General features: G+C 32.1%; 2 protein-coding genes across 2 annotated transcripts; both read left to right on the top strand.

Annotated features, from left to right (window-relative positions):
- Positions 1-1414: 1414 nt before the first annotated feature.
- Positions 1415-3657, top strand: LOC132038348 (protein AGENET DOMAIN (AGD)-CONTAINING P1-like). The gene is made up of 2 exons (XM_059429027.1): positions 1415-1694; positions 3083-3657. Exons 1-2 carry the CDS (start codon positions 1415-1417, stop codon positions 3655-3657), a joined length of 855 nt encoding a protein of 284 aa, XP_059285010.1.
- A 3977-nt stretch (positions 3658-7634) lies between these two features.
- LOC132036449 (protein CONSERVED ONLY IN THE GREEN LINEAGE 160, chloroplastic-like) lies at positions 7635-13026 on the top strand. The gene is made up of 10 exons (XM_059426790.1): positions 7635-8033; positions 9069-9118; positions 9200-9275; positions 9365-9460; positions 9563-9643; positions 9744-9835; positions 10503-10598; positions 11937-12005; positions 12340-12522; positions 12733-13026. The coding sequence occupies exons 1-9, from the start codon at positions 7740-7742 to the stop codon at positions 12476-12478; spliced, it is 993 nt and encodes a 330-aa protein (XP_059282773.1). The 5' UTR covers positions 7635-7739; the 3' UTR covers positions 12479-12522; positions 12733-13026.
- Positions 13027-13385: the final 359 nt, after the last annotated feature.

Here is a 13385-nt window from a genome sequence, read left to right as displayed (position 1 = left end):
ATCCACCCTTTATGTCAGGAAGTTATTAGTTATGCGATGTTGTTGTTCTGTTAAATCTCCTTATGTTTTCGTTAAGAGATAACGGTCAAAAACACATCTCAAGTATCTTGCTACATGAACTATCAAGTGTGAGAGTTTTGTACCTAAACAATCACTAATTAGTTTGCAAAACGCACTTCAATTATATTATACTTTTTTTTTTTTTTTTTACCTAAATTATCATCAACTAGTTTATAAAACACTTTAACCTATCAATTGTTCACTTTAAATGAGGTGTATTTTGCAAATATAATTATGATAATCATCTTTTTATAAAAATCAAAAAAATTATGATTATCTGTGTGTGTTTTGACTCTGACCCTCTTCTTAACTATACGAAAAAAGTTATTGCATAATGCCATAATCTACCATTCTCTTGCATTTATTTCTTTTTATTAGTATAATTATGAGGTAAGGGTAAAAAACACATCCTAACTATCACTTTTTTTGATGCAACTAACTATCCTAAGGTTGAGAAAATTACCTAAACTATTACTATCCTATGTCATTTGCAAAATAACCTTAACTAAATGTGTAACTCACTTTCCAAAAAAAGTGAAGCTGAAATTTTCTCAATATTTTTGTCCACATGACATAAGTAAGAATTATGGTCAAATTGTGCATTAATAAATTAAAAAATAATATTTTTTTTATTAAAAAACAGTATATGTATATTTTTTTTAAAAAAATCAGCATTTTTTTTAAAAAACAGATCTGGATTTAAAAAAAAAAAACTGAAAAAAAATTCTAAAAAAATATCAAAAAATTTAGAAAATCAGAAAAAAAATGATTTAAAAAAATGGAAAAGTTGATTTTTCTTTTTTAAAAAATGTGAAAACTAAATAATCAATTTTCTTATTTTTTTTTTAAATTCCATTTTTTAAACTATTTTTTTATTTTCTATAATTTTTGATATTTTTTTACAAAAATTATTATTTTTCAGTTTATTTTTTAAAATAAATAGTTTTTTTAATTTTAATTTCCATGTAGGTGCCATTGTGATATTATTTATCCACATGAACAACACTTGATAATATTTTTATATAAAATGGAGAGTGTAAATCACATGCCATTCAAGAATAATTTGAGGTGTATTTTCCAAACTAGATAGTGATGGATAGGTAATTTTCTCAATTTAATAATTTAAATGAAAAAAAAAAAAAAAAATTTTTTTTTCTTGTTTTTTACCCTTATCTCTTCTTCTTGACTATTGATGCCCGAATCATCACTACCCAAAGTTAATATCGCAGAGCTAAAATCACGGAACCAGCAACCAAAAACCTTTCCTTGCCATTCAAGAATCACCCCAAAATTATTGTTTTTTTAAAATATTTCCTTCTTATCATTCTATCAAAAAACACAATATTATTTGAAGATGGGGTTCTGCAGGGGCGATCTTGTTGAAGTAGCAAGCAACGAAGATGGATTTCTAGGTTCTTATTATGAGGCAATTGTGGTGTGCCAACCTCTCAAGAAAGATTATATTGTGCAGTATAAAACCCTATTGAAAGATGACCACTCTGGTCCCTTGACAGAGTTTGTTACCCTCAATGAACTCCGGCCAGTGCCACCTGAGATTCAAGTGAGTGAGTTTAACTTGCATGATCAAGTTGATGCTTTTGATAATGATGGATGGTGGGTTGGCAAAATTACTGGTAAGATTGGAGCTACGTGGTTTGTATATTTTGAAAATAGTGAGGTTGAATGTGGTTATTATATAAGAGATTTGAGAATTCATCAAGATTGGATTGATGGGAAATGGATTTGTTCAAAAGAGGTTGTAAAGTGTGATTAAATAATCAGTTGTACTTTATTGCAAAAGACTACCGAGTTCTATGTCTATTTGACTCTCTTTCTGTTTTGGGGATTTCTTGAATGGGCATGTAGTACTCGAAACTTGTTTTATATTAACTTGTAGTTGCTTAATTAATTTGCTGTTTGATATGTGTTATTATTTTCTTGAGATTATTCAGATATGAAGGTGTACATAAAACAGTTCATCCAACCCCCAAGTACACATAAGCTCAAAATTATTTTTTTGTCATATCTCGTTAATTTCCTTTTCTTGTTTCTTTTGGGACTATGTTGGTTAGGATTTTTCTCAAGAGAGATGCAAGCATTAAGATCGAAAATATGAATGAAAATGCATCTCTTGAATTTTGTCAATCATATAAATATAAATAGTCACATTAACAAGTCTTAGACTTCTACTACAACTAAAAACTAAAGTATTAAATTTTTACAAGAACTAAACAATTAATTATTCTTAAAAAAAAAAAAAAAATCAGTAACAAATACAATATTCACTATATGTGTTGTGTGCGAGTGTGTTTTTCCTTTTTAAGTCAGCACTTCACCTCTCTCACGAGATGAACCATTCTCTATTCTTTTTGTTCTCCTTGTTAAAGTAAATTAGATTTGTAACTCTTTACAAATTTGTTTCTAATTTTATATTTTTTTTTTAAAACAAGAGATTTTTATTTTTATATATAAGAGCTTTCAAAATAACACACATGATAATTTTGTAAAGTTATTTCTTTAATTATAAACACCAAAAAAACTCCATCAAATTCTAAAAACCAAGATAAAATTGTCTTCTACTAGATACCAAATTTAATACCTAAAAGTTACACCTCAAAAAGCACCATCAAAACTCTAGAATATATTATGCTATTTAGGGTTAGCTACAAGTAGTTAATTACTTGCCGGCCAATTCAACTCCATTCCTTAGTAAATTAGGAAAGTAAAATAAATTAACCAACAGAAGAAAAAAAAATAAGGAAATAAAAGTAAAGCATAAAAAAAAAAACCAGAAGTTAAAATAAATTAACCAACAGAAAAAAATAAGGAAATACTAAAAGAAAACCTATTCCTTGTCATTCAAGGATACAAAATTAGGAAAATTAGGAAACTTATTAGAGAACAATCCCACTCCTTATCAATGTAGGAAACCAGCGTTAATTTGTTCCTATAAATCTCACTCGTTAAGTCTCATATTTCTTCACTCTTAACATTCAACTCAAAATCAATTTTTCTACTTCAGTTATGGCTCCACTCGTAGCATTAAAGAAACAACACTCAAGAATAGCGTATCCAAAAGTAATCAAATCAACTACTACAACATTCAAGAAACAATCACAAAACTCTAAAGATATAGGGTTCTTCCGTAAGGGCGATCATGTTGAAGTTGCAAGTAAAGAAGATGGATTTCTTGATTCTTATTATGAGGCAATTGTAATATCGCAACCATTCAAAAAAGACTATATCATACAGTATAATACCCTATTAAAAGATGACCTTTCTGGTCCATTGAAAGAGTTGGTTACACTCTCTGAACTTCGTCCAGTGCCACCTAAGATTACGGCTAATGTGTTTAGCTTGTTTGATCAAGTTGATGCTTTTGACAATGATGGATGGTGGGTTGGCATGATAACTGGCAAGATTGGAACTAAGTATTATGTGTACTTTGATACCTTTGGGGTTGAATGTGAATATGATGAAAGTGACTTGAGAGCTCATCAAGATTGGGTTGATGGCCAATGGATTTCTTCGAAAGAGCAACTGGTGTATAATTTGGAGAAGTACTTTCTTGAAAAATACAACAATGTTATTGTTTAGTGTTGTTTATATTTTACTTTGTAATGTTTATAGTAGTATTCCACATTAATTAGTACTGTTTGATGTGTTAATTTTTTTTTTTTTTTTTTTCAGAATTATTCAGATATGATGTAGTTGTGACTTGTGAGTATGAAGTATTAGTACTATTTAGAACTTAAAGTTTTGTTTTTCATCTTCATACATTAATAGCAAACGGTGTAAAGTTTTTTTTTTTTTTTTTTTTGGTAGAAAGGATACTTTAATTAATAATACTAGAAAGTACTACATAGTTTCTTGCTAATTATTCACCGGCGTGAAGAAGCTTCCCAAAAATTTTCTTGCTAATTATTCACCGGCGTGAAGAAGCTTCCCAAAAATCAAATTGATGATTCTATCACTGTCGTCACTTCTGATGAGTGAATCTTCAGTAGTTATTGCAATTATTATTAAATGATTATTAGAATATATAGCTTTTGTAGAACATATCTCCCTTATAATGCTTTCTTTAAACAATAAATTAAAAGATAAAAGGAAAATCAATCTCTTGCTTATCCTATTGAATGTCAAATGCATTAATAATTATATTTCATAATCAGTTGTCGTATCTATAAAAGTTCTTAACATAACCCATTGTTACCTTCAAACTTTCTCCATTTTTTTGCTCGGATTGCCCTTCTTTTGGGGTGGTCTTTAAATTTTGTCCCTCATATTTGTGGTCTTTAAATTTTACTCCTTATATTTGTGGTCATTAAGTTTTGCCCTTCGCTTGGAAAGGTGAGTTAATACCTGATGTTTTGGGTTCGCATAAAAAAAAAAAAATAATTTTGCAAGGCGAATTGGCGTGTATGCGGATCGCATAACTCTTAAGAAAACTAAAGTTATCGCATAAAATAAAAATAATTTCTTAAGGCATAAGTTATGCTTTATGGGACGGACTTTTAGGGCATAACCAAAAGTATCTTATATCTTTTCCTTAAGGCAAGACTTTCTTTATAAGGCAAACTTTTAGTTATGTTTAAGGAAAAGTTCCCTTATAAGCATACTTTTAGTTATGTCTTATAAGCACACTTTTAGTTATGCACAACTAAAAGCATTATAAGGCGAAACTTTTCCTTAAGGCATAACTAAAAGTTGGCCTTGAAAAGCAAAAAAAAAAAAAAAAAAATATATATATATATATATATATATATATATATGCCTCAAGGTAAAGTCTGCCATAATATTTTGTTGTAGTGTTATTTCCGATTTAGCGTTAGGTATATAATCTTTATAGTTCATTCGGTAAAGGTATAGACTTTTCTATTAATTTTGAGGCTTCGTGTTGAGCTAAGGTCGATCTATTCATGAAAGAGTGATTTCCTTAGTTCTTCCGTCTTTTTTAATTCTTTAATATCACTAGTCAAAACTTCTATCTCGTTGTATTATTTTAGAGACTATTTGGGTTGTCTCTCGTTCTATTTCTTTCGGTTTTTACTCGTAATAACTTTAACCAACTTTTTCTATTTCCGTCTTTGTAGGTAATTTTTCTAAATTAAATTTGTTAACTAGAGTACGGACTTTCCTTTCTAATTCTAACTCTTGCGTTTTTAAGTAATCAAGATTTTGTTCTACTTTCTTGAAAGTTTTCTCTTGCTTAGTCCGGGATACTTCTACCACCTCTAATATTCTAGTAATGTTTTTATTATTTTCTTGTATTTTTTCACTAAAATTTATGACTAAAACTAAACTTGTTTGTCTTCACTATGTAATATATATATATATATATATATATATATATATATATATATATATAATGTATCTATTTTTCTAGCTTTATTTATTATCCTAACGGAATCTTTATTTTACAAACTTTCTTCGGTACTCTATCCTAGTCGTATATCTTTCTATATCGTCTTTATAGTAATTCCCACGTTATACTAAAATTGTTTCTTCGTTAATCGACTTTGTAAGAGTCTATTGTTTATTAGTGATGATAATGTTTATTTATTATTTCTAAATATGCACTTAACGCTTTTTCTACTTGTCTCTTGTTTTTTTTTTCTCTATATCTCTATTTTACCAATGATCGATAGCTATTTGTTTAACAAAGGGTAGTGTTCTCATATAATTAATACGGTCTAAATCGCTTGTGGTTCTTCGAGGTCTTTCTAGATTTTATATATCCTAGTAACTTATATTCTAATCCTGATATTATATCTATTAATTCTTGTAATCTTAACTGATTTTCTTTGGTACTACTTAATTTAATATATTCTGGGTATAGGTTATTTAATTCTTGTTTGACTTTTAAATAATGATCTTGCATGTATTAACCTAAAGGCACAACGTTTACTTGTTGTTCTAGCCGTCTAATTTTCTCTAGTCCAAAATGAACTTCCCAAAGGAGATTATTTCGAAAACTTAATACCGTTGTATTATGATTTAATTCTTCTCTATAAGCTAGGTCTAAATAGTTAATGTGTTCGGTAAGAACATAAGGTTTTCTAGTCTTTTTCTAGTAATATAGATCATGCGATGGTGAAAACTTATATGTTTAGCAAAACGGTGTTGTCTCATTAACTCTTGTCTAATAGTAGATACGAGTCTTTATCTTTCTTCTTCTAGCGGAAAAAGGTCTTCTCATATAATTTTAGATAAGTCTAAGGTTCCAAAAATTTCGCTCGATACCAATATTAAAAGGGGGTAATAATTTTTTCGATAAGTTCGTTGATAAGAAAAGTTCGAAAGGACAAAAGAAATTAAAGTTGTTTTTAAATAAATTTTTTAACAATCCTACTCGGTACTTCCTCTCTCCCAAAGTTCTTCTTATTATGTAGTTATAACTAATTTTCTGTCTATCTCCCAATTTTTTTTATTTTTTTTTTATTTTTTTTTTTTTTATGTCACGAACTTTGTTATATATATATATGCCTCAAGGTAAAGTCTGCCCCAGCGAGGGGGCAGAGCGAAATTTAAACTTTGCCTTGCGAAATTTTTTTAAAATTTTTTATTGAGCAGGGGGTTCGAACCCGGAACCCACGGATTTTAGGTGAAGAGCAAAAATTAAAAACCACCAATTTGAGGGGCAAAAGTTAAAGACCACCCCAAAAGAAGGGCAATTCGCAAACTTTCTCTAGTCCAAAATAATTGAATGTTTTAGACTTGGGACAATTTGCACATTGCCCTTCGTTGGCGGTGGTCTTTAATTTTTGTCCCTCAAATTGTTGGCTTTAAAACGAAATTTAGTTCGAACCCCGGCTTAATCATAAAAAAAAATCGCAAGGCAAGGCTTTGTAAAAAGTCTGTCTTATGCAGCAGACTTAGCCTTAAGGCATAACTAAAAGTCATTGATATGATTTTATGCCTTAAGGAAAAAACCCTTGCCTTGAGAGATTTTTTCAAAGCCTTTTTGCGAGATTTTTTTTTTTTTTTTTTTTTATCGACGGGGTTCGAACCCAGGACCTCGGAGTATTTTCGGCCACCTTTTTAAGCGAAGGACAAAAACTAAAGACCACCCAAAAGAAGGAAAATCCACAAAAAAAAAATGTTAGACTTGAGCACATGAATTAAGGAATTTAATTATTCCTACAAATTAGGAGGATTTTGACTAAAATATACCATTAATTATGCTTTTCTTTTCTGTTTAGGTTTGACATAACTATGATTAAATTTGTACATCGATTCAAGAATGTGTAAGACGCAAATTTGAGAAAAAGAATCTGAAATATCAATTATTTTGGACTAGTGGGAGGGAGTAATACAAATTTCTTTTTCCACCTGTATTTTTGTTTCCATTTTCAGAAATATCCGATCAAACTTTCTCATGACCAAACAATAAAAAGGAACTCGATGTTATCAGCAACCAGGTCCACCCGTTACCAAAATATCGTTCTACATCGTTCAATTGGTCGATTTTAAATACCAAATTAATAAAAAAAATCCAATTGGCACTAAGATATTTATTTTTCCTGTCTGTAAGTCCAAGAAACACAACCACAATGTTATCACCAGGTCCTATCGTTTGGCAAATCCAATTGGCACTAAGATATTTATTTTTCCTGTCTGTAAGTCCAAGAAACACAACCACATCACTCCATCACCCAGAATTTTTTTTTTTGAACAAAATGGCAGTTCTAAACTACTGCTATCTCTCAGTAACCTCAACAGCCACACCCATAAATCAAGATTCTGCAAATAACACAACCCCATTATCAATTCCAACACAAAACAAGGTTGTTAAACCTGTAAAATTGTCAAGTGGGGACCCACCAACTACCACAACTAAGCTAAGGAAGTACTGGGGTGAGGATGTGGATCCTCTTACATCTGATGATTATATATGGAACAAAGAATTTATGGGTCGTATGAAAAAGTATATTCAAGACCCTCAAGAAAATGCACCTTCTACTCCTGTAAAGGTATAATCTTTAACTAATTGTCATCACTATACATTCATCTTTTGAGTTGTTCTAGTTCACAAAAGATTGCATCTTTTTTAGAATTTGAAAGAAAAAGAAAAGAAAAGAAAAAATAGAAACTGTTGTGGCAAGTTATCTCAGCAATTGTTCTTGGAGCAACAAAGTTTTTAAAGTGTTCAACTTTTGAATTGTTGGTTCTATGGACTATTCTCTGTTGTATTGTTACTGAGTTCAGTTAATATGTTTTGTGATGAAATGTATCTTTAATTTGGTAGGTTTCTCTTTATTGGTGTATATCCTGGTTTTCATGATGGGCAATTAACCATCTTGGTCATGCCATGGTTTCCTCTCCTTTTTAAACTCCTTCCGTCCCAAAATAATTGTCACATTTTGCTTCTCTAGAGTCTAACTACATGAACTTTGATCAACATTTTAAGAAGTATTTTTGCACCATATTGATATTAGAATAATCGCAACTTAGTGAATTTCTACATTTTAATTCTAAAATATTGAATTAATTTACTCCAATTTAGCTCCGAAGATTAGTCAAATTAACTCTCAAGAAGCAAAACATGACAAGTATTTTGGGATAGGGGGTAATTCTTACTCTTTCTGTGAACCTATTTAACTAGGCATGGAGTTGAAGAAAGGAAGACTTTTGAAACTTGTGATCTTAAACATGCCATAACATTTGCGTGATTATTAGATTCTTGAAACTTCTGATCTTAAAAATGCCATAACAAATAGGCTATAAAAGCGTTTCTTTAAGGGTAAAATAGGAGTTTAAGTTAAATTATTTCCAATTTAGAAAGAGGTCATTCTTTGTGGAATGGACTAAAAAGGAAATAAGGTCACATAAACTGGGAGGATTGAACAGAAACTTACTTGCACGGGAATGTGTTATATCTGTGTAGTACTCTAGTAAAAGAAATAGTTGTTACATTATATGGTGGTGAGAACATATGCATGTTGCTTACTACTATTTTTATTTTTACAATGGTTGCCAATAAGCTTGTGACTTGATATGTTTAACAGGAAAAGCCATCAGGATTTCTTAGCTTAAACAGAGTCATGAGTCTTGACAGGTGTGATCTTTTTCTTCTTTTCTTCTAGAGATTTATAATTTCTGTTTTCTTCTTAAATTTAATTGCATATGGAGAATGCAGTTTGGAAGTTGACTTGACGAAGGAGCTAACAACCCCTTCAGAAGCTGTTCGAGAACCAGAAGTCGAAAATACTCGAGTATGTAGTAACTTTAAAACACTTGCCTTCAGCAATTTTAAGCATTAACCTATTCGACTAGCAATGTTGGAAACTAAACTGATTTTCAGGCTCGTTTTACTACATCTCAAAAATGGCGGCCAGCACCAACACGACGTGAGCAGGAGAAGTGGGGTAAAGCTGCCAAGGCTGCAACTGGGGGCAGTGTAGGTCGTCGGAACTTGCAATTAGTTAACTTATGTCTCTCCTTTATAAAATAGAGAAATATTCTTCTCTAAGTTGTAATTCTGAACTTTTCGATCACACAGGACGTGATGTTGAGGGAATTAAAACGCCCTCAAGGGGATCCAAGGGTTTTGGCTGCTCAGTCAAGGGAACAGTATCTTAAGGTACTTGTTTGCGTTTATTTAACATAAATCATTCTTTGTTGAGATATGTTGACTTTTCAGTTCACCCTTTTGATTGTTTCATTTTTTTTCTTCGTCACAGTTAAAGAATAAATTGCAGCTTCTCACAGTTGGAATCGGTGGTATTGGTGTGGTTTCAGCTTATATCTCTTATTCTCCTGAAATAGCATTGAGGTAATCCATTATAGGACTTACTGCATGCTTTAATTCATTTAGGTGTCTACTTTAGATATACTCATGTTTGATTTAACTATTATATGGGAGAGGCAGGGGGCTAGCCTCGTCTCCCCTGCTCCAATTAGTAGTAGTAGTAGTTAGTAATTGCGTAGTTTCTTCTTCTCCAATGTGTGGTACTATCTATTGTTTCATTTGCTTTATATCTTGCTAATTTCCTGTCATAGTTTCCCTGCTTCTGCTTCGAAAGCTTCTCTTTTGAGCCAAGAGTCTATCGGAAACAGCCTCTCTACCCCACAAAGGTAGGGGTAAGGTCTGTGTGTCTCCTACCCTCCCCAGACCCCACTTGTGGGACTACACTGGGTATGTTGTTGTTGTTGTTGGGACATGGCCCCTATTTAACACAGATCTTTCCTCCAATTAGTATATTGGTCCCTTAAGGTTGTCAGTTTGGTAAAATTTCTGGATGAAGGTAGTCTTAATTTGCTTATTTCTTCTGAAAATGACATTTGTGATAACTGATGAAATGTATGGAATATTCTTTGACTGAAATATCTTAAGCTGCTAGTGTTCTTTCAATGTCCTCTATGGAGCCTGGACGTTTTTAGCTTCTCTTTGCTTAGATAAATTGCGGTGTTAATGAACTGTCGTGTTTTCATTTTTGCAGTTACGGTGCAGGGTTTATTGGTTCGTTGATGTACATGCGTATGCTTGGAAACAGTGTGGATTCTATGCAGTCAGATGGACCCAGAGCACTTATCAAGTACGCCTTTGATGTTTCTAGATCTTTAGCCAAAGGGCTCCCTCTATGCATGTTGCTTGTATTTTAAGTTGGCTTTGCGCTATTTTTCATCATAGCCAGTTCCACATATTGGTGATTTTGTTTAAGAAACTGAAATATTCTGATTTCTATGTCTCGATCAGCATGTTAAGTATACCTTAGTAATAAAGGACATAAGAGTCCTGACTCGAGGGTAAAATTGAAAAAGCGAGTTTGTCTTGTACACGTTCTGGTTCCTCTTCCTTTCCTTACAACGTTCTCTCCTTGTCACCTTGGGGCAAGAAAATCAATAAAATACATGAGAAGATGAAAAAGAATAAAAGTAGAAAAATAAATACAAAGAAGAAAAGGACTGGGATCAAGCTATTTCACGATGGATGTGTTTTGTCCATTGATAGGTCAGGGAACCACCAGAAATATTTGCATTCTAATTGGAATTGTATCATTTTTGAATAGTTCTGCACGCTGTTTACCTTGGTACTATGCCCTGCATTAGGTTGGTGGTTCAAAATAAGCTGTCCTTTTACAACACAAACTATCTAAAAGAGCTTATGAAACTAATCTTGTTTCAGCAGGTCGTAAATGAATATGGAAACATTCAATAAGGACTAAAAACTTTAAGTCAAATTTGAAATTTGAAAGGTAAGTGTAAAAGTTTTGGTAGTGATTTTATATTGCATTAAGAAAGTGCAAAGATGTACAAAGGGGACCTGTACTCCTTTTACCGACACAAGGATTCCATGAAGTCTAATAGTGTATCCATATCATTTACATTGTTCATCCTACATTAAACCAGAGAGTATAAACTTCTATGCTTCATGTTTTGTACAACCTCATTTCTTACCTAAAAATAAGAAAAACGTTAGTCAATTGAAGATGAAGAAAAGAATTTACAATGGATAACTTGTGTGGTCTGACTCTTTTGGTTATTGTATTACGTCAAACCTTAGCATCACTTGTTTCTTTGTATTACATGTATGGCACTTGTCTTGAAGGAGGCGACTGATGCATGTTGAAATAGGAAGCCCAATTTCCCTATGCATTTTGAATGTGCGACAATCCTACAGTCCAAATTCATTTTGGATAAATGTTTATGGAGAATCTGTTAGCACTTTGTCACAGTTAAATTAATATTGTCATTCTTGAATTGGAGTTTACATGGTAACTCAAATAGTGGTTCCTTGCAAATTGCCTGTTTCATCATTCCAGGATTGGAAGTTATTAACCCACAGCCCTAAATAGAAACCAAAGGCTTGCATGGTAAATGATGCTGTTGTTTGAGACTAAGAAGCGTAGCTTACCAGAAGCTTTTACTTGCAGGGCAGCTGTTGGGCAGCCAAGGCTATTGGTTCCTGTTGCTTTGGTCATGATTTTTAACCGGTGGAATGGGTAAGATCTACCGCTATAACCATATTGACCAAAAATATGTATGTCGAGATTAACTGTTAATTAAACTTCTCTTCTTGATTCAGTGCAAACTTCTTAGAACCTCTTGTTTATTTTCTGAAAACTCCAATTGGTAGTACAAGTTTATATGCATTCTGCATGGTCAAAGAAGTTGAGGCTATTTTAAGGGGCTTGAACTTCCTCTCTTAACCTCATTTTCAAGATGCAGATCGCACCTTTTGGTTTAGTAAGCTTAGAAATTGACCAGATATCCGCCAACTTCCTCTCGTTCATTGTTGTAGAGCAAGTATTAATGCTTTACTGGTTTCTTTTCCAGGATCCTTGTCCCAGAATATGGATTCATGCACCTCGAGTTGATACCAATACTGGTGGGATTTTTCACTTACAAGATTGCAACTTTTGTCCAAGCAATCGAGGAAGGTGTATCAATTATTGGAAATAAGACACAAGCTTAGCTCCAGTTTTTATGATTTCCCATCCACATCTGGTAAAATAGCAGGTATGCTTCGACTTGAGTGTCCCATCCAAAACTTTTTATCTTTATTTCAGATTACCATGAATGTAGATTGAATAAACGTGTTTAAATTTTCATGTTCCATCTGAGTATCGAACTTCTTCAGTCACAATGAATAATGAAAATCATTCGTCCCTTCATTCAAGTTTGCTTTGTGTTCGCCCTTTTTCTCATACTCCATATTTCTTGTTGCAGAGGCAAAAAATTCTGGAAGATCTTGGATTCGAAAGATCAGCTACAACGTCTATACTGGTTTATTTCTCAATACGGTGATTGAGGAAGTCAAATGTCTATAACTTGAATTCTCAATTAATCACAGAATATACGGATTGAGCAACTCAAAGAAAATTGTGATTTCGTCGTCTAAATTCTTCCAACTATATTTTTAACTGTCAATTGAAGGTGATAATGGCAAATTAACGTACAATTGTCAGCAGTTCTGTTATTTTAAATATTTGGAAATAGTAAAGTACCGGAGCTTCTTAATTATGTTTCGCTGTGTGTCACTACTTTTTGCAAATGCAAGTCAACAATTAGCACTTTTAAGCGTACCACATCGACATTCACTAAGTAAACAAATCTCTTTATTAATTGGAGAAGTGTTTCACCTAGGGCGTATCCTATAGCGTAGCTCATCCCCAATGTGGGCGAGTAAATTTTTTCACATTTAAACGATTTTTGTATCACAAGAAAATTATCTTATTTTCATTAGCATAAGGAGTATGGACTTTAATTTTTACTCGCTAAAAATTTGAAAATTTCCTTGTACCTTCTAGAATCTAGAGCATGTTCTTTGAAACCGAAAAGATGATTTTTTTTCCAATGAGAAAAGTATTCTCTGCACGTGA

The sequence above is a fragment of the Lycium ferocissimum genome, chromosome 11 (assembly GCF_029784015.1).
Source record: "Lycium ferocissimum isolate CSIRO_LF1 chromosome 11, AGI_CSIRO_Lferr_CH_V1, whole genome shotgun sequence".
NCBI lineage: Eukaryota > Viridiplantae > Streptophyta > Magnoliopsida > Solanales > Solanaceae > Lycium > Lycium ferocissimum.
This window is presented reverse-complemented; position numbering and strand designations above follow the sequence as displayed.

What these genes read in the sequence shown, in the direction of transcription:
- LOC132038348 (XM_059429027.1), top strand. Translation starts at nt 1,415, where the DNA reads ATGGGGTTCTGCAGGGGCGATCTTGTTGAAGTAGCAAGCAACGAAGAT. An exon ending in GTGGGTTGGCAAAATTACTG is followed by an intron (nt 1,695 to 3,082) that starts GTAAGATTGGAG and finishes TTTCTACTTCAG; the next exon opens with TTATGGCTCCACTCGTAGCA.
- LOC132036449 (XM_059426790.1), top strand. Translation starts at nt 7,740, where the DNA reads ATGGCAGTTCTAAACTACTGCTATCTCTCAGTAACCTCAACAGCCACA. An exon ending in CACCTTCTACTCCTGTAAAG is followed by an intron (nt 8,034 to 9,068) that starts GTATAATCTTTA and finishes TATGTTTAACAG; the next exon opens with GAAAAGCCATCAGGATTTCT. An exon ending in GGACCCAGAGCACTTATCAA is followed by an intron (nt 10,599 to 11,936) that starts GTACGCCTTTGA and finishes TTTTACTTGCAG; the next exon opens with GGCAGCTGTTGGGCAGCCAA.